The sequence below is a fragment of the Bombina bombina genome, chromosome 5, assembly GCF_027579735.1.
Source record: "Bombina bombina isolate aBomBom1 chromosome 5, aBomBom1.pri, whole genome shotgun sequence".
NCBI lineage: Eukaryota > Metazoa > Chordata > Amphibia > Anura > Bombinatoridae > Bombina > Bombina bombina.
The window spans coordinates 876,168,533-876,189,343 of NC_069503.1; the positions used below are offsets into that span (position 1 = coordinate 876,168,533).

The 20,811-nt window shown below is 39.4% G+C and overlaps 1 protein-coding gene across 1 annotated transcript in view; it reads right to left on the bottom strand.

Moving 5' to 3' along the window:
• Positions 1-20,811, bottom strand: part of PRKDC (protein kinase, DNA-activated, catalytic subunit) — a 2,064,551-nt gene that overhangs the window by 530,854 nt on the left and 1,512,886 nt on the right. Inside the window, 5 exon segments of the mRNA XM_053715028.1 lie at positions 3,945-4,083; positions 5,384-5,592; positions 6,012-6,179; positions 6,267-6,398; positions 18,651-18,763. Coding sequence (XP_053571003.1) covers positions 3,945-4,083; positions 5,384-5,592; positions 6,012-6,179; positions 6,267-6,398; positions 18,651-18,763 — 761 coding nt within the window.

The following is a 20,811-nucleotide window of genomic DNA, read 5'->3' on the forward strand; positions in this document are numbered from 1 at the left end:
CGTTCCTCACACTGAAGTTTCTTAAGTACTCCTCAGCCATTCTGTGGGAACTGCTCTGGATCTTAGTGACAACTGCTAAGATCATCAGCCTCCAGACAGAAGTCTTCATCCATCTGCTGCCTGAGGGAAAATAGTACACATCGGTACCATTTAAAATAAAAAAACTCTTGCTTGAAGAAAATAAAAACTAACATTTTATCACCTCTTTCACTTTATCCTTCCTAGTACTTAGAGTAGGCAAAGAGAATGACTGGGGGTGGGTGGAGTCAAGGGAGGAGCTATATAGACAGCTCTGCTGTGGTGCTCTTTGCCACTTCCTGTTAGCAGGAGGATAATATCCCACAAGTAAAAGATGAATTTGTGGACTCGTCGTATCTTATAGAAGAAAAAGGAAATTGCTGGTTTGTAAAAAATTGTGTGTAGGTGTAAAGGTGTATAACTTTGTAAGCTACCTTTAAATGATATGATACAAATTTAGTGATAAAAATTCAGATGTGTTTAAGCTCAATTGGTGGTTTCTGTTTAAAACTAAAACATGTGTATACATATAATAAAAAAACAAAACAAAATTAATTGTGTGAGAATAAATAAATCAAACTAGTGTTCACTAATTAGTGAGTGAGTAATTCCCAGGTAGACTAATATTGTTAATCTTCTAATATCAAATAGCAGAAATAACAAAACAATTTAAACTACTTTGTGTGAAATCCAATTTGCCAAAATTCTACAGAGAACCTATAAAGTTTACTAAGCGGGATTTGAGTATCAAACTATTAAAGTTAATCTTTCTTATATTATAAGCAATTGTATCAGTGGACAAATATATGATACACAAGAATATAAAGGATGTCTATTAACTTTTATAGACATTCTTAATATTCTTGTGTATCATATATTTGATTTGTTTAGGCGAATAATTTGCATATTGGCATCACAGATGAAAGAATTGGCGACCTTCAGTGCCTTAATCTTCTCCTGTATCTCGATGATGGAAGTCTCTCCCTCGACCATTTCACACAGGGATTCACAACAATATGTTGCAGCTCCGGAAACTGCGGCTACGGCCGCTGCCGGCTGAAAAACAAACCCTGTGTGTTGAAACATCTTCCTTAACATGTTTTCCAACTTTTTATCCATGGGCTCCTTAAACGACAGGAATAGTTGTCTGCTTCGCGAGTGTGGAGATTGCACCATCCACCTTAGGGGCGGTACCCCACAACTCAAGCTGAGAGTCTGGAATGGGGAACAGTTTCTTAAAGGAAGAAGAAGGGGAAAAGGAAGAACCTAATCGCTCCCATCTTAACAGGAACCGGGAAGGCCTAAGACACCACCCTGTCCTCATATACCTTATCAAGCGTAGGAGTCGCAGGTTCCTCCGGAAGCTTTGGTTCCAGAACCTCCAGAGTAGCAAGCACTTGCTTCAGCAAAAAGCGCAAATTCTCTATCCTAAACCTAAAGTCAGGCTCCTCCTCAGCCAGAGGTTTAGATGACACGGAGTCGGAAAGGGCCTCTTCATCGTATAACGTCTCTGATATTTCCAGTGGCGTAGACAACCCCTGTGCTGGGCTGCCATGATACGCCCTACGCTTGTGCTTAGCGGAACATGGTAAGGCATGGATAACTTTCGATAACGCCGTTTGCAGTTGATCCGCAAAATCTGACGACCAACGAATCTCTCCCGCAGGAGTAATGGATGGACCCTGGGGTGCTGCATGTGCAATTGGAGATGAATGCAGGGAACACACCTCACGGGACGGGGAAACCTCAGAGGTGGACGGTTAAGTAGTACTAGACATCCTTTTACTTTTAGATGTCGTAACTTTATTAAGGCATGTGGAACATAGTTGAGCAGGCTTTTCTACCAGAACCTCCTCACAATAAACAAAGGAATGAGACCTTGTTAAAAGTGGGAGAACCCTCTAACGCGTCAGAGTCCTCCATAGCTTGCGCTGTTATTACGGACTAGATTAACTTAATAAATAGGTACCTTTATAACCTCCAATGGCCGGAGCACTCACCACCTCCTATGAACCGGACTACAGAAACCGTTTCGTCTCCTGCGCCGCTGATCAACAGAGGAAGAGAAATAGCCAAACCCGGTCACATGGGATGCCTGAAAGGACCGCCCCTGCCTAAGGAGAAAATGCGACAAAAAAGGACAGTGCAATACTCCCGTAAGTTACCTGAAAGTTCCACACATTGCAAGAGCCTCATCTCGCACATAATGCAGCAATGACACCATAAACAATATCATGTATAAAACCCCCCTTTTCAATAATCCCCTTTCGAGAAATATTAACCCTTGATTCTTTAAAGATAAAGGGCGTCACACTGTGACCCTGTCTTCCGTGTTATCATTATGTAATAAAAAATGAAACGATCTTATCAGAATCTACGCCGTGGAACAGAGAAACACGGCCCTTCAAGTGTGACAGGTTAGTAGCTTCGCTCCTGACATGGACTTGAGCGTGAAAGCAGGCAGTGAAACTCGTCAATGCTGATTGCTTGTGGAGCTGTTAATATAAGTCGGGATGGGTTCGCAGAAAAACTCTCCCTGCATCTCCAGACTCTAACTTTCGTCCAGGCTCTCACTGAGAGGCTGACAGGACTACTTAAAACTCCAGTCCCAATGCGAAGAGTACTACCCTGCATAAGAGACTACTCCGATCTTCGGCACTTCTCTGCCGTCCTCCTGTGATGAAAGGCAAAGAATGACTGGGGAATGAGGGAAGTGGGAGAGGTATTTAAGCCTTTGGCTGGGGTGTCTTTGCCTCCTCCTGGTGGCCAGGTTCTTAATTCCCAACAGTAATGAATGAAGCCGTGGACTCTCCTTTCCTTTAGATGGAAAACTCTTGCTAGAATGGAGCAGGATAATTTCAATTTGAACCAAGGGGCTTTTCATAAAGTTCAAATGGACATAATTGGCTTTGCTTTTAGAATGTGCTAAAAGGTTGTAATAAAACGATTTGCCATTTTATTATTATCTTTTGACTTGATTTCTATTTTTGAGTGAGACCAGCAAGACAGTCAAATGGAAACAGTGGATAGCTAGGCATCTCTGGGGTTGGCCTACATGGGATTTTTGATTTATTTTGAATGAAACCAGGAAGAACATATGTTCTTAGAATAACTATTACATTTTCAGGTTGTTAACCATGAAGCTTTATAAATTACTGCTAATTAAAGGGACATTAAACACTTAATAAATGCTATATAGAATGAAGCATTTAAAGAAAAGATTAGTTTAAGAATAACAAGTAGATGTAATTTTTAAAGTTTCATTAGCTGTTTAAATATTGACAAAATAAGTGTAACGTTTAAGTGTCTATAAAACAATAGGAGCTGCAATGTAGTAAATTAGGTTACCTTCTCCACTGTGGCCAATTAGGGACAGTTATAAATAGGTCATTAGAGTGTGCAGTCAATGGTTGTGTAGAATACAACAGTGTTCTGCACTTCTGTTTCTAACAGGAACTGAAAAGCACACAATTTCAGAATGATATTACAGAAAAGGGGGACAAAATAAAAAATTAAAGTATATTGCAAGGTTTTTTATATATACAATTTATAATTTTATATTACTATCTCAAAGTGTTTAATGTCCCCTTAAGAAGCCTTCACTTGCAAACAGGCATCCAAAGAAGCATTAAAAATCAAGAAATTAGCTAACTGAATAAAAGTAAGAAATTTAAAATAATCATAATGGCTCAAAAAGTTTACTGGAGTTGAAGACAGATGTGTATCAAATTAATAATTTATCTAGGTTCTGAAAAATGGATATAGTGAGTTAAATATACTGTCCTTGTTAAGATTACTGGGTAGTCACATTTCTCAGTTCTACTCGATTATTTATTTTAATTTAAATAAAAAAATAGATTTTCAAGATCACAGTTTCTGACTTTAAAGGGTAAGGTATTATTTAATAGATATAAATCTGAACATACTTGATCATATAATTTAGCTGCTTTGGCATAATCACATTTTGACTCAGCATTTAGCGCATCTTGAGTAATTTGCTTAGTCCCAATCTTTCCACTGAAAATTCCTCGTAAAACATCATAGTCCCCAATAGATCGATATAGCCTATAAAAAAATGAACAACTGATTAAAACAAAAGTTACATGAATCTTAAAAATCATATGTTAACAAACTGCATTAAAGAAGCAATCTGAGCATATACATTTTGGATTTATGGATAACAACATCTGACAAAGGTAGTTTGTACATTATGCCTTTCACTGTTTAATCAATTTCACACCCCTGTTCAGAAGCTATATTTACACATTTATTTAAAACATACATTTCAGTGCTTTCTTTCGAACAAATCAATTAGAAAATAATTGTAGTTTTCATAAATAGTCACACAGTTGCCATCATATAGAATGCAAAAAGTGTTTCGTGTTACTTACTATTTATAGAGTACATAATAAATCTTCATCATTGTTTGACCCCTCATTTTGCTCCAGGCAGCAACTGTGCCATAGTTATAACCTGATAGCCACTTGGGCATGTGTGGATCTGGATAACGTTTTAGAACTGTTTATAGTGCAAAGATGGGTATGCAAGTACCACTTTCATAGACTAGAGCACCCTAAAAGTCCTCTAGTAAACAGAGTATTGCAAACGTTTCATAGAAATAGTATTTTGTCTGTGCACTGATTGATGTTTTTACTGTAAATACATCACGTACATAATTACCATTTTGTTGCCAACCTACTAGTTACATGAACTCTCATCTATCCAAAATAGGTTCCAATGCTTCTCTGAGTGTATTATGGGTGAAAATATGGGCTATGGGCTTTGAAAGAGTAACCTTAAAGTAACAGGAAAGTAAATATTAAAATTTTGTGATTTAGATAGAGTGACATTTTAAATAACTTTCCAATTTACTTCTATTATTTAATTTGCTTCATAAACTTGGTATATTTTGTTGAAAAGCATACCTAGGAAGGTTCAGGAGCAGCAATGCACTAATGGGAGCTATTTGGTGATTGGTGTCTGCACATATACGTGTTCAGGTAGCTCACAGTAGTACATTGCTGCTTCTTCAACAAAGGATACCCAAAAAAAGAAGCAAACTGGAAAACTGAAGTAAAATGGAAAGTTTCTCATGAGGGACACCTTGCTCCTCTAGCTAAAATAGTAAAAGTGAAAGACCCCCATTTGTGCCCATCCTTTCATCCAGAACTGATGCTGCAGATGATAGCCCTTTTTATGTTGATGACCTGAATGAATCCTCTTGAAATTATATCCAAAACCCAGGTAATTCCATTCTTAATGTACAGGTCAGTTTATTTTATAATGTAAGCTCTCTCTCATCTCTATGCAACCAATACAGTTTCTGTAAAATAAGGATACATAGTATAATGTAGACATTATTTACTTAGCAAGCTCTATCCATCTGACAACATCTGGCGGTAGATCTGTCTTTCCACGCATCTTTTTTGCTGGGGGTTCCTCTCCTGGAAGAACATGTAGCAACCCCTGCTCAAGCAGAAGAATGCCCAGTGGTTGTTGAAGACTTGCTAAACAACTTGTGCTAACACTTGTAGGATTAAGATCAAGTAGCTCAGTGTGTTCATAGCATATACCCTGCATAAAAAGGAAACAAAACACAAGGATTCATCCTTATACTTAAATAAACAAACATACTCATGTGTGCTGCTAATTCTGTTATGCACTAAGAGGCTCTGATAAGTATACATAAATATTATTGCATTTTCAGAGCATGTGTTTTTAATGTAGAATCAGTTTCAGTGGGGATGCTTCAAAAGTTCACACTATATATGTTAATACTTTTGCTGATTAGTAGAGAGACCACTCTTTCAATTATATTATGCAGATAAGTTATGATTCAGTTTGACAAAACACTGATTTTAGGCTTTAAAATACTGGACAACCCACAACACATGTTGTTATAACAAATATGCATCAATTTTTTGTTTTACAATTCACTTTTCCTGTCAACTTAAGTAGTACTAGTAGCAGTGAATAGTAGTCTTAGGCACTACCTGAATACATGCAATGAATGGAGGGAAGTAAGACACAGTTTTGTTCAGGAATCCATTAAACTGTTCAAGTAGGTTCTTAGCGATGTTTCTTATTCTGTGATGGTCAATCTCTGCTAGAATTCCAGAAAACAGGCTACTGAAGAGCATTTTAGCCAGAGTTGGGTCTCTCTGCAGAGAAAAAGCTTAATAGCATAAGGATGAACAAGTTATATGCATCAAATTAAATATATACTCTTATAATAACCAAATGCAGACCTGTGCTAGAGCTTGCAAAGGTGCAATTAGATTGCTGTATGCAATCTGGATATCAGGTAAGTCTCCATGTCGGTAACTTCTATACAAAACGACCTGGGCATCTTGTTTCATTTTCTGTTCTACTTTTATCGCCTAAAAGAGAAGATATAAAAATTAAACAAATATAGAGTGAAATCATGAATAGTAGTTTATCCCATTTAGTAAAAAGACAAGGTTTACAGTTGGTATTACACACTTGCTTCAACAAGAAAAACCTAGCACAAATCAGACTCCTCCCACACAAGTTTCATTTTTTTCCCTCCAGGACTTTACCCCAGAAAGGAATCTTAAAAGGGGCGAAGGAAAGAATTTGGATAAACCTACTTTAGAAAAAACAAGAATAGACTATACAAAAAAGTGCCCAAAATGGGCTTTCATATGATGGAAAAAATGTTTTTGTCTTATATTACTGGGTCAGGATATTTGAGATTAATTGTGATGCACTAATGCAGCTGTATTAAACCAGTATCAGGAAATGACATGTTTTTAGTCCTTTTCTTTTGGACTAGAATAGATGAGTCAGGTTTCTATATTTAATTTGTAGCTTCCAAATAATATTTCAAAGACTACCTTGAGCCTGCCTAGTTCCTCTTTGTCATTATTAGGTATAAAGACTACCTTGAGCGTGCCTAGTTCCTCTTTGTCATTATTAGGTATAAAGACTACCTTGAGCCTGCCTAGTTCCTCTTTGTCATTATTAGGTATAAAGACTACCTTGAGCCTGCCTAGTTCCTCTTTGTCATTATTAGGTATAAAGACTACCTTGAGCCTGCCTAGTTCCTCTTTGTCATTATTAGGTATAAAGACTACCTTGAGCCTGCCTAGTTCCTCTTTGTCATTATTAGGTATAAAGACTTGCTTTTGTCCTAGAAAAACATTAGACAAGGAAAAATGCTTACACAATGTTTATCTGTAGATAAAGCTAAATAATGGTTTTGAAAAATATTTAAACAAGAATATATGCATATGCTCAAAAGGAAGATGTTCATTAATATTTAACATTGTATCTATATGAATGTCTCTGCCATCACAACATTAAGAAACCACACCCCAAATCCAGTAATAAGTACAGGTGGCCCTCGGTTTACAATGGTTCAATTTGCACCGTTTCAGAATAACAACCTTTTTTTCAGTCGTGACTGCTATTGAAAAGCATTGAGCAGTGCATTGATTAAAATAGCAAGTAGGTGGAGCTGTTCGCTTGTGTTGCAGCAAAGATATGCAAGCCAAGCAATCTGAAATTAATCAGTTTAACCAGACCTGAGCTATCGAGCAACTTGCAAAGGAACAAGATCTTCCAGTCTATAAATCAGTCCAGATTGGAATGCATAAAAAGAACTGTTTACAGAAAAATGCAAGTAAAGTCTGTGCTGTGTGATTATTTTATTAAGTTTATAATGCTGTTTAGCAAATGTTTTTGTTCATTTAACTTAGTTTAATTATATATTCTGTGTTGTATGATTATTTATTAGGTTTATACTGCTGTTTAGCATTTAAAGTCTTCATTTCAAAGCTTTAAAAATAATGTATTAGGTATTACTTATGACAATTCCCATTGACTTACATTATAAACTGGGTTTCAATTTACAACAGTTACGATTTACAACCATTCCTTCTAGAACCTAACCCTGGCGTAAACTGAGGGCTACCTGTATAAGCCATACAATTTTGCATATTTAACAGGGCAAAGTGTCAGAATATCCTTAAAGAATCAAAACCAAACATTTTTTTCATTGTTCTGATACAGCATACAATTTTAACAACTTTCCAGTCTACTTCTACTATCAAATTTGCATCATTCTATTTGTATCCTTTGTTGAAGCATCAGCAATGCACTACTGGGAGCTAGTTAAAGTGAATGTCAATTTTGATGAATTAGTGCACGGTTTTTAATAATCCTATTAAAAACAAGGGCACTTTAAGTCATCAAAATTGACATTTCACTTGTTTTTTTCAAAAACTTACCTTTTAATCCTGACAGCCGCTCCAGCACTTCGTCCACCCATCGCAAGCCGTCTTCGCGGGTCCAAAATGACGAATCCGGCTTCCTCCAATCATGGCGTTGCATCAGGCGAAGATTCCCCCGGGGGGGAAGCCATGATTGGAGGAAGCCAGATTTGTCATTTCTGACGTCTGCAGAGGCTTCCGATGGCCGGGGGAATCGCTGGAGCAGCTGCCAGGATTAAAAAGTGAAATGTTAATTTTGATGAATTAAAGTGCCCTTGTTTTTAATAGGATTATTAAAAACCGGGCACTTATTCATCAAAATTGACCTTCACTTTAAATACATCTGGTGAGCAGATGACAAGAAATATACATGTGCAGCCACAAATCAGCAGTTAGCTCCCAGTAGTGCATTTCTGCTCCTGAGCCTACCTAGGTATGTTTTTAAAAAAAGAATACAAATAAGATTAAACAAATAAGATACTAGAAGTAAATTGGAAAAGTGGTTAAAATTCCATGCTCTATATGAATCATGAAAGTTTCATGAAATATGCCAGAAAACCCTATTTAGTATGAAGAACCGTCTTATCTACATGAAAGATAAGGTAAGGCGAATCACACAGCAAAGCCGAGAGCTCCAAAACTCTCTGAGCAGAAGAGATAGCAATAAGAAACAAAACCTTCCAAGATAACAACTTAATATCTATAGAATGCATTGGCTCAAACGGAGCCTGCAGCAAAACTTTAAGAACATGGTTAAGGCTCAAAGGAGGAGCAACAGGTTTAAACACAGGCCTGATTCTGACCAGGGCCTGACAAAAAGATTGAACATCTGGCAAATCTGCCAGATGCGTATGTAAAATAGATAAAGCAGAAATCTGACCTTTTAGAGAACTGACTGACAACCTTTTCTCCAAACCTTCCTGGAGAAAAGACAAAATCCTAGGAATCCTGACCTTACTCCAAGAGTAGCCACTGGATTCACATCAATAAAGGTAATTACGCCATACCTTATTGTAAATTTTACGAGTAACAGGCTTGCGAGCCTGTAACATGGTCTCAATGACCGACTCAGAAAACCCACGCTTAACCAGAACTAAGCGTTCAATCTCCAAGCAGTCAGCTTCAGAGAAACGAGATTTGGATGGAGGAATGGACCCTGAGTTAGAAGGTCCTTCCTCAGAGGAAACCTCCAAGGTGGAAGAGAAGACATCTTCACTAGGTCTGCATACCAGGTCCTGCAAGGCCACGCAGGGGCTATCAGATGTATCGATGCTCTCTCTTGTTTGATACGAGCAATGACTCATGGAAGGAGAGCAAACGGAGGAATAAGGTATGCTAGACTGAAGTCCCAAGGAACCGCCAGAGCATCTATCAGAGCGGCCTGCATATCTCTTGACCTTGAACCGAAACTTGGAAGCTTGGCAATCTGCCGAGTCGCCATCAGATCCAACTCCGGGACCCCCCCCCCCACTTGAGGGTTAACCTAGAGAACACCTTGGGATGGAGAGCCCACTCCCCTGGATGAAATGTCTGTCTGCTCAGGAAATCCGCTTCCCAGTTGTCCACTCCTGGAATGTGAATGGCAGATAGACAACAATTGTGAGCTTCCACCCATTGAATAATCCGAGCAACCTCCTTCATGGCTAAGGAACTTCAAGTTCCTCTCTGGTGGTTACTGTAAGCCACTGAGGTGATGTTGTCCGACTGGAGCCTGGTAAACCAGACTAAGGACAATTGAGGCCAAGCCATCAGAGCATTGTAAATCGCTCTCAACTCCAAGATGTTTATTGGAAGATCAGACTCCTCCAGAGTCAATAGTCCCTGAGCCTTTAACGAGTCCCAGACTGCTCCCCAGCCTAGCAGGCTGGCGTCCGTGGTCACTATCACCCAGGAAGGTCTCCGGAAGCATGTGCCCTGAGACAAATGCTCCTGAGCAAGCCAACACGGGAGAGAGTCTCTTGTCAACTGGTCTAGATCTATCCGCTGAGACAGATCTGAATGGTCTCCATTCCATTGTTTGAGCATGCATAACTGCAGAGCTCTCAAATGGAATCGAGCAAAGGGAATGATGTCCATGGAAGCGACCATCAGACCAATTACCTCCATACATTGAGCTACTGACGGCCAAACAGTAGACTGAAGAGAGAAGCAAGAGGAAAGAATATTGGATAAAATTTTCATAGATAGAGAATATATTATAGTTATTAGGTAAATTACCCTTATAGCTGGAACAAAGGAACTCTTCTCCAGATTCACTTTCCATCCGTGGGAACGTAGAAAAGACAAAAAGATCTCTTTATGAGGGTTTCCTTGTTGAAAAGATGGCGCCTGAACCAATATGTTGTCCAGATAGGGAGCTACTGCAAATCCCGAGACCTGATCAATGCCAACAGAGCCCCCAGAACCTTTGAGAAAATTCTCAAGGCCAAATGGAAGAGCCACAAACTGAAAGTGCTTGTCTAGAAAGGCGAATCTCAGGAACTTGTGATGATCCCTGTGGATGTAAACATGAAGGTACGCATCTTTCAGGTCTATGGTTGACATGAACTGACCCTCTTGAAACAAAGGAAGAATGGAACAAATGGTTTCCATTTTGAAGGATGGTACCCTGAGAAACTTGTTGAGACACTTTATGTCTAAAATGGGTCAAAAAGTACCCTCTTTTTTGGGAACCACAAACAGATTTGAATAGAATCCTAGACCCTGTTCCCTTACTGGAACTGGAACAATCACTCCCAGGGAGGAAAGGTCCTGAACGCAGTTCAAGAATGCCTCACTTTTTCGGCAGATAATCTTGAGAGGTGGAATCTGCCCCCGGGAAGGAAAGTTTTGAACTATATTTTGTAACCCTGAGATACTATGTCCACAGCCCAAGGATCTGGGACATCGCGTATCCACGCATGACAAAACAGGGAAAGTCTGCCCCCACTTAAGCCGATCCCGGATCGGGGGCCGACCCTTCATGCTGACTTATACTCAGCTGAGGGTTTCTTTGATTGCTTCCCCTTATTCCAAGATTGATTGGGCTTCCAAGAAGACTCGGACTGTTCCTGCTTGGAAGAGGGAGAGAAAGACTTTTGACCTTTGAAGTTACGATAATTATTTTGACGTCTTATAGGTCTTCTTGTCTTGTGGTAAAAAAGACCCTTTTCCACACATAATATCAGAAATTATCTCTGTCAGACCAGGTCTAAATAAGGTCTTACCCTTGTAAGGAAGCGCAAGAAGCTTGGACTTGGAGGGAACATCAGCTGACCAAGATTTTAGCCTCAAAGCCCTACGGGCTAACACAGTGAAGCCAGACATCTTAGCTCCCAGTCTAATAACTTGCATGTTAGCATCAGAAATAAAGGAATTGGCTAGTTTGAGAGCCTTAATTCTATCTTGGATCTCCTCCAACGGAGTCTCTACTAAAATTGATTCAGACAAGGCGTCACACCAATAAGATGTCACACTTCCTACTGTGGCAATACAAATTGCAGGTTTCCATTGAAGACCTTGATGAACATACATCTTTTTCAAATATGCCTCCAGCTTTTTGTCCATGGAATTCTTAAAGGAGCAGCTATCCTCTATAGGGATCGTAGTTCTCTTAGCCAAAGTAGAAATAGCCCCTTCTACTTTAGGCACCTTGCGCCATGGATCTTTAATGGAGTCAGCAACAGGAAACATCTTTTTAAAGACAGGAGACGGGGAGAAAGGTATCCCTGGCTTCTCCCATTCCTGTGAAATAATCTCCATCACACGGTCTGGAACAGGAAACACTTCCACAGAGGAAGGAACATCAAAGTATTTATTAAGTTTACTAGACTTCTTAGGGTTGACAACGACAGAAGTACCGTAGTCGTCCAAAGTAGCCAATACCTCCTTTAACAGTACACAAAGGTGTTCAAGCTTAAATCTGAAGTTTACTTCTTCAGTATCAGATGAAGGAATTATACTGTCCGAATCTTGAGATTTCACCCTCAGAGGCTACCGACGTATCCTCATCATCAGACTTATGAGGGAGAGCAACCTGCGTAGCAGAAGGGACAGATAACTTACTATCTGAAAAATGTTTAATTTTCCTCTTGCGTTTCCCCAAAATAGGAAAAGCAGATAATGCCACAGATGCAGGCAAATAAACTCCTCCAGGAGGCTTAGAAGAGCTGCAGAGCACTGTATGTGACGCCATAGAGGCTTGGTACATTTGAGGAGAAAGCTGTGGCATTGCCTGAACAAAATCATCCTCAGAGACATTGTGCTCAGAGGGCAACAATTTATCTTTAATATGAAGTGTTCTAGCTAAGCATGCAGCACAGACATGCATAGGCAAAACAATTTGTGCCTCAAGGCATAACAAGCATTTGTCAAAAGACATAGAGTCTTGGTCCATCTCCATAATATTAAACAAAAAATCCCCAAATTGTATATATATTTTTTTTTAAATACACTGTCACTTTAAGATTTTTTAATACCACAGCCGCTTAACGTTATGCAAAAAATCTTTAAAATAATAAACCAATCAGGCCCCCTACACCTCAGACATGCTGAGGTGCCTTACCGTAACACTTATACACAATTTGGCTGCCAGAAGTCTCTAAAATGATCATATAGTAGATCGACATTGAAGAGACTGAAATTCAATGACGCTGCTCCGCTCCGTGAATATCCGACAGCAGAGAGGTCACATGACCGGTAGAAAGAGGAAACTATGCAGCAAGTAAAAGGCGCGCGTTTCCCTCTGCCTACAACACCGGAGCTTAATTTACACAAACGCTCAAGCAGTCTGCCAGTTAGCCTGTTCTAGCTAAGCAAGTAAAGAAAACCAACTGCTAAATTTTAAGTTTATACATAAATCCCTGTATAAAACATAAGTCACACACATACTAATAAAGTATTTAAACAAAATTAGCCCAAAGATGAAAAACGTCCAAATAAAGGGAAGATTAACCCCTAGTCTTCAACATACATAATGTGCCTGCCCACTGCCAAAGAAAATCCTGTATAAACGATTTTAAAAATGCCCCCATCTACTGCATATGACATATTCTTCTGAAGTGCAAGACCTAGAAGACAAAAGCACTTACCTGCAGTCTAGCTATCCGGCAGGAATACAGCTTGCAAGATGTGAAAGGACACATACTCCTTACAGAGACCTGAAGAAAAAGAAAGAACAGAGTAACCAACTCTGGATTTCTGTACCATGGACAGCAATGTGTTAGGAAACAAAGCAAGGACTAGCTCACAAGTTCCTAACTGCTTAAAAGCCACCACTACTCTACTGAAGAGATTGACGTGTACTCAGCTAAACCCAAATGCTTGCAGGGAAAAGTATCCGAAAAAGGAATTAATTTCTTCAGACACCAAACTTCACCTCCTCCATAGACAGAGGCAAAGCGAATGACTGGGGATTATAGCTAGGGGAGTGACACTTAACAGCTTTGCTGTGGTGCTCTTTGCCTCCTCCTGCTGGCCAGGAGTGATATTCCCACTAGTAATTGGAATGACGTTGTGGACTCTCCATATCTTAGGAAAGAAAGCTCCTTTACCTCCAGACACAGAAGTAATAATAGCATCCAGACCAGGTGCAAACACATATTTTCACTGAATAAGAAAGAAAGGCCTAGATTTAGAAACTATGACCTATAGCATTAGCTCAGCTAAATAGTCTTAATTGATTCTAAAAGGTAGATTTACCATAGGCATACGCTGTCGGCTTGTGCAATGCTGCCCCCTGTTCACCAGTGGCCGCTAGCAGGGGGTGTCAATCATCCGATCGTACTGGGATGATTTCAGTCTGCCACGAAGTTAAGGAGCAGCTGCTTTTTAACTTCCGTTTCAGGCGAGCCTGAATTGATGGTAGGCTGAAGCAGCGTCCGCTGCTTGGTAAATGTACCCTGAAAGCGCTTCACCAGAAGAAACAGCAAAAGAAAAATGAAAGGCAGGTCTTCATTAGTTGTTATAGTTCTGTCCAATAATCAAGAGCATATCTGCAATTAGGAGTACGTGTGGATCACAACTGCAAAAATCTGTAGTATGTGTGTACTAGTACTTAGTCAGATTCCTGGATTAAGTTGTAGCTAAGAATCCTTCACCTAAAGTGGCTAATAACAGTCTGTGACTTAATTTATATATGTATGTCAGACCTGGCTGAAGTAACTTTGTTCTAGGAGACAAAGTAACTAGTTTCTGGCATTTTTTTTTAATAAGAAGGTGCTGAGTTTTCTGAATGACGTCACGCCAGTAGGCCTGGCCACCAGAACACTGGCGTGCACTTACTGAACAAGGACACCGGAGATTTAATGAGCCATATGACAGGTACGACAAGGAGTGAGTTATTATAGAGAATGCTCCGCAAACAAGGTTGAATAGTTTCAAGAGGAGTTCCGGTACGAGTTCGGAGTAGGAGGGAGGGGGAGATGCAGAGGATGTGTCAGTAGGAAGCCTGATGTTGCAGATCCGGGAACATTGAGACAGAAGGTGAGGAGAAAATTACTTCACAGCGGATTGCTGGATGGCGATTCTTGTAGAGTTTAGGAAACAGAGTTGCCAGAGAGGAACTTGATCCGGTTGAGTGCGGTGGTTAGGAAAATAGCTTTCACAGCTAAAGCCTGTTGCAGTGCGGTAGTTTAGGGGAATAGCTTTTTCAGCTAAGGCCTGTAGGCCTAAACAGGTACAGAGTTAGTTAGCTCTGGATGCGTCCAAAATTACTAGGCACCTGGTAAGGGGCGTGTAGAGAATTTATAGTGAGTTTAGAGAAGACGTTACAGCTTGAATGTTAAAGGAACAGTATCCATGACATTAGTAGAAAATACGCCTAAAGAACCTTCCTGCCAAAAGCTGCCTCAGCCGAGGCAAAAACATAACAATTTTAGAGTTTGGTAAAAGTATGCAAAGACGAGACCAAGTTGCTGCCTTGCATATCTGTTCTACAGAAGACTCATTTTTTAAGGCCTAGAAAGATGATATTAAACAAGTAGAATGAGCAGTAATTCGGGTAGGCGGTTGATGAACCACCTCTGAGTAAGCCATACGAATCAAACTCCTCAACCAAAAAGAAAAGGATACCAGAGTAGCCTTCTGACCTTTCCATGTACCAGAATACAAAACAAATAAACTGGAAGGTTGACAAAGGTCTTCAGTAGCTTAAAAATAGAATTTTAAAGCTCTGATAACATCCGAATTGCACAAAAGTCACTAATTTGAAGACTAAGGATTCGGATAAAGAGAAGGAAATTTCACTATTGATGTTCAGAAACCACTTTAGGTAAAAATTCAGGCACAATACGTAAGACCGCCTTGTCCTAATGAAAAATCAAGAATGGAGGATCCGAGGAGAGAGAAGATAATTCAGGCACTATCCATGCTGAAGAGATTGCCAAAAGAAAAACCACCTTCGAAGACACCAATTTAATGTCTGAGTGCATTGGCACAAATAGAGAAGATTGCAAAACCCTAAGAACCAAATTTGGATACCAAGGAGGAGAAATTGGCTTGAAAACAGGTTTAATTATAACAAGCACCTGAAAAAAAGACTAAACATCAGGCAAACCCGCTAACTTTCTATGCAGCAGAACTGAAAGGACAGAAATCTGACCCTTAGGAGAACTATCCGACAGTCCTTTGTCCAAATCCTCTTGTAGAAACTGTAAAATCTTCGGACATCAGGATACACTTTCCAGGCCTTGTAATAAATTTGTCTAATCAATTACTCACTCAGAAAAACCTCCTGGAGTCAAAATCAACTGTTCAATCTCCATGCAGTTAAGTTGAGAGATTGAGGATTTTGATAAAAGAATGGACATTGAACGAGCACATCCTTCTGAAGAGGAAGACGCCATAAAGGAGCGCTGGACATCCTGACTAGACCTGCATACCTAGTACAACGAGGCCATGGTGGAGCCACTGAAATAGCAGGAACACCCCCCCTGTTTGAGACAAGCCACCACTGTGGGGTGGTGTACAATTGGAGGGAAAAGGTAGACAAGATGATAATGCCATGGAGCTTTCAGCACATCAGGTAACTCCGCTTATGGATCCCTTGTATTGGAAACATAGCAAGGCAGTTTGTGATTGAGCCGGGACACCATTAGATTTATTGCTAACCACAACCAGTAAACTATCAAATTGGTCTAAAATTTCCTGATTGAGAGACCATTCCCCTGGATTTAACGACTGGTGGCTCAAGACAAGATGCGGGAAACCTCTTTAATTGCAAGGGGGATGTGAGTGCCTCCCTGATGATTTATGTATGCCACTGCCGTGACATTGTCTAATTGGAAACTAATGAATGGAAGAGATCGAAGTAACAGCCAAAACTGAGTTCCAAAAGATAGGTAGAACCAATCCTGAGGGGAACAGACACCCTGAGCTCTCAAGTAACCCCAAACCGCTCCCCGACCAGATAGACTGGCGCCTGTAGTGATAATCTCCCCATGCCCCGTGACAGTTCGGGGGACGTCCACCAAGAAAGAGACTGTCTGGTGGATTGGTCCAAGTGAATTACCTGAGAGAGATCAGAATAGTTCCTGTTCCGCTGACTTAACATGCAGAGTTGTGAAGGATGCATATTAAACTTTGCAAACTGAATTGCGCTTGAAACCACGACCATGAGACCCACAACTTCCATACACTGAGCTACCGAAAGACCAGGTTGGGACTGTAGTAAAGGCACGGTCAGCCAATCCTGCCCACACACTGTCTGACCATAGAGCCCTTGCCGTGTGAGGACAGACAGGTTGACACTGAAGGGAGGGAAAATTAACCTGCACCGTGCAATATGGCAATTCCCCAGCACTAAGTGCAATATTAGGGAAGAGATGGGGCCCAGCTCAGAGCCATCTTACCGGCATTATCTCTTTTTACATGTCCTGACCTGTAATAAACAGAGAAGGACTAGTGTAAGAAGGGTGAAGTATCTGGCCAGACAGGAGGAGGCAAAGGTACTACCCTACAACAACCGTGGCTAGTTTATGACTCAACTCCAACAAGGAGAAGAAACAATGCACAAACCGCACCTTCCTAAACATCTTCTCTTCCAGGAACTATCCACTGCAGGAGTAAAGCTGAAAATCTTATATTTCAGCAGCATCTTTATCCATGCCTTCTCCTTGATGAGGCAAATAAATACTGGGAGGGAATCGGAAGTAGGAGGGATATTTGAAACTGTGGTGTAGGGTGTCTTTGCCTCCACCTGGTGGCCAGGTGCTGTAACCCAAGAGTAAGGACTCTCACTACCATTAGAAAGAAATTAGGTTCCTGCAGCCTAAATTCACATACTAAACATATAAGGCAAAATAAAATGCCTGTCACAATATTTCCCTGGCTATGATGTACAACACTAAGTTTACCTACTAATAGCCTAAAGGCTATGTGAGTGCATGCATAAACTACATACTTACCTAATAAGCATGCATGCTACTGGACTTACCATCTGCTGGAAAAACTGCTTCCAGTAGATAGCCAATTCAGTGCTGTATGCGTGACAGCAGAGAGTCTAAATATGTGGAGTATAACGAAGATCCAACAGGAGGAGGCTAGTGACCGGTCCCACAAAACCTGTGACAGACCTGAGACTAACTCCCACTGGCTGTAATTGTGCCTCTACCCAATACTCCATAAACCTCATTCTGTCCAAACAGTAGCTCTCTGAGGGACAATGGGCCACAAATTGGTCTGAGAACCTCTCTCTCAGAAAAGAAAACATGGAGCAACTCTGTTCTTACATCTGACCTCTTCCCAACTTCCTCCTGTGGAGGCAGAGATAAGACTGGTTTACCAGTGAGGTGGGAGGGCTTAAGGCTCTTGGAGTTTTGGGAATATTTGCCTCCTCCTAGTGGTCAGGAGTGAAATTGCCAGAAGTAAAGGCTTGTGGACTCTCACCAACCCTTTTTTGAAAGAAAAAGCTAAATGATAAGTTATCCTGAACTACTTATGACACAGTGCACCCTATATTTCAAATAATTATATGCATAGAATACATTTTGTGTATGCAAATTTTATTGGTAGGATATAACAAGCAATGATGACAATGTTAAGATGCTAGGAAGGGTAAACAATTTATTACAAATATATACCTCAATATATGTTGCAAATGATTATTTCAATATAAGTAGGAGGTATTAAATGAAATATAAATACAGAATAATGTGATATTTGTAAAATGTGGAGGCCATTTTTAATAACTCACATTTATATTTGACCTCACATTGACGTTATAGCTAAATTCACACTGTCAGAACAATAAAAAAGCGCAAAATTGCTATACTTTGGATTATGTTCCTATTGCTGTTGCATATTACACAGGAAACAGTATTGCTACTAACACAATTTAAACAATAACAACATCCTTTCATTATAGAAGTACTGTACTATCAGCAAATTAAAACATTACTCCATGTTAGCAAGTTAACAAACCTTTTCTCTTTTCTGCTCTGCCACACCTTTTCTTGCATATATAAGGCTGAGTTTTTCTTGGTCCTTCAAAAAACGTCTGCGCAACCTTAAAATTTCTGATCTTTCTTCTATACCTTTTGGCATGCCGAAAGTAGTAAATAATAATAAAAAAAATTGTCAATAAAGAAAAAACACATTAGTTACAAGATAATCAGGATATGCATATAAATTGATATTCCTCCCAAAACACACCACTAAGTAAAAGTGTACAAAGACGTGGCCAATCAAACTTTTTAAGTAGAAACCTGTGATATTATCTATAAAGTTCTGAAGAACTGGAATGATTCCCTGAGATGACACACATAATAAACCACATTTGCCATTAGTCTAGTGACAACATTTTAATTTTGAATACATATCCAATAATATTCCTGGAGGGAGAATGTTTCTCATTATTATATTATGTGTGAATTATAAATAAACAAAACATTGGCAAAATAAATCAGTGCTACGGAATTTTGCAGCGCTATACAAATAAAAGATAATAATAATAATAAGAAAATCTAATTGTTCAATTAAGCCATTACAGTCTGTATGTGAAGCACCTGTTATTTAAAGCCTCTTTAACCAATCATAGTATGAGTATAATTTAACTTGGCAGTTGATTGGATGATGCAATACACATCCTCAAATATGAGCAAACAGGGCTCTTAAGGTTTCTGTTGTCTAATTTAATTGCCAATCTGAATCATACACCCATAAATGTTGCCTTTTGATTGTTCTAATAATCTGCTGTTTTGTATATGCATTGTTAGATACATATCATGCTTTAAAGTTTAATGTATTACTTAAAGAGACACAAAACCCAAATTTGTTATATGATGAATCAGATAGAGCATGCAATTTTAAGCAACTTTTTAATTTACTCCTAATATACATTTTCCTTCATTCTCTTGATATCTTTATTTGAAAAAGCAGGAATGTAAGCATAGGAGCCGGCCCATTCTTGGTTCAGTACCTGTGTAGCGCCTGCTGATTGGCGGCTAAATGCCAATATTATATCTATCTAATGGGTGCATCGCCACCTAGCTGATTTTACTGACCGACCAGCTAAAATTTAGGCCTATATTAAGTTAAATTTGCTAATATGGGGCTAGATTACAAGTGGAGCTCTAAATATCGCTTGCGAGCAAGCGATATTTGCGCTCCACTGAATAATACCAGCGCTCGCTAATGTGCACTGGAATTACAAGTTAAGCACTCGCGTTCGCATTGCTAGAAAGAACTGCTCTTACGAGAACACGCTTCTATAGGCTCCAATGGGAGCGTCGATCTGATCCCATCAGAGACGGCATCAGAACCTATGCGCAGTAAAGGGGGTAAGTAGCTCAGCGATGGCAGCAAATTAAAATATATATGTAAATGATTATATACATATATATTTATGTGTTAAAATGTGTATATACACATATTTACACAAATATATGTATATAATCATATACATATATATTTATTGGGAACACACAGTTCCCCATAGACCGCAATATAAAGGCACTTTTCAATGCCATTTTATTTTTTCTAACACCCCACTCCCTCCAGCTTTACCCCCCAAAATACTGCCTAGTGCAGTTATTTTATTAAAAAATAAAAATGGTACAATTTTTATTTTTTAATAAAATACACTACACTGTATTTTTTTGGCATTTGGGCATATTTATAAAATTAACCAGAGATCTGATCTCTAGTTAATTTTATAAGTGCTAATTAAAACCGTGAGCTCTCACGGTTGTAATTAGCAATAACCAGTCACTTGTAATGGCTGGTTATTTATTGCGCGTCTGCAAACGGGCAAATTTGCCCGTTTGTGGGCGCACAATAAATTAGCGATCCACTTGTAATCTAGTCTATTATGTTTAGTCCACAAATTACCATTAATTACATTTTTGTTAAATCAATTAGTTTGTGCTTTGGATGCCAGAAAATGTTATAATATTACAAAATATTACACTACTCCCATCTGGCAAAACTTTCTGTGCAAAACACCATCATGCTTACCTGATAAATTAATCTAATTCATGATGGTGCAAATCCATGATCCATCACATGTGAGATTAAAGTCCAGTCCTTCAGGAGGAGGCAAAATAACTTAGTATACAGAGATTTAATCTCCCCACTTTTCCAT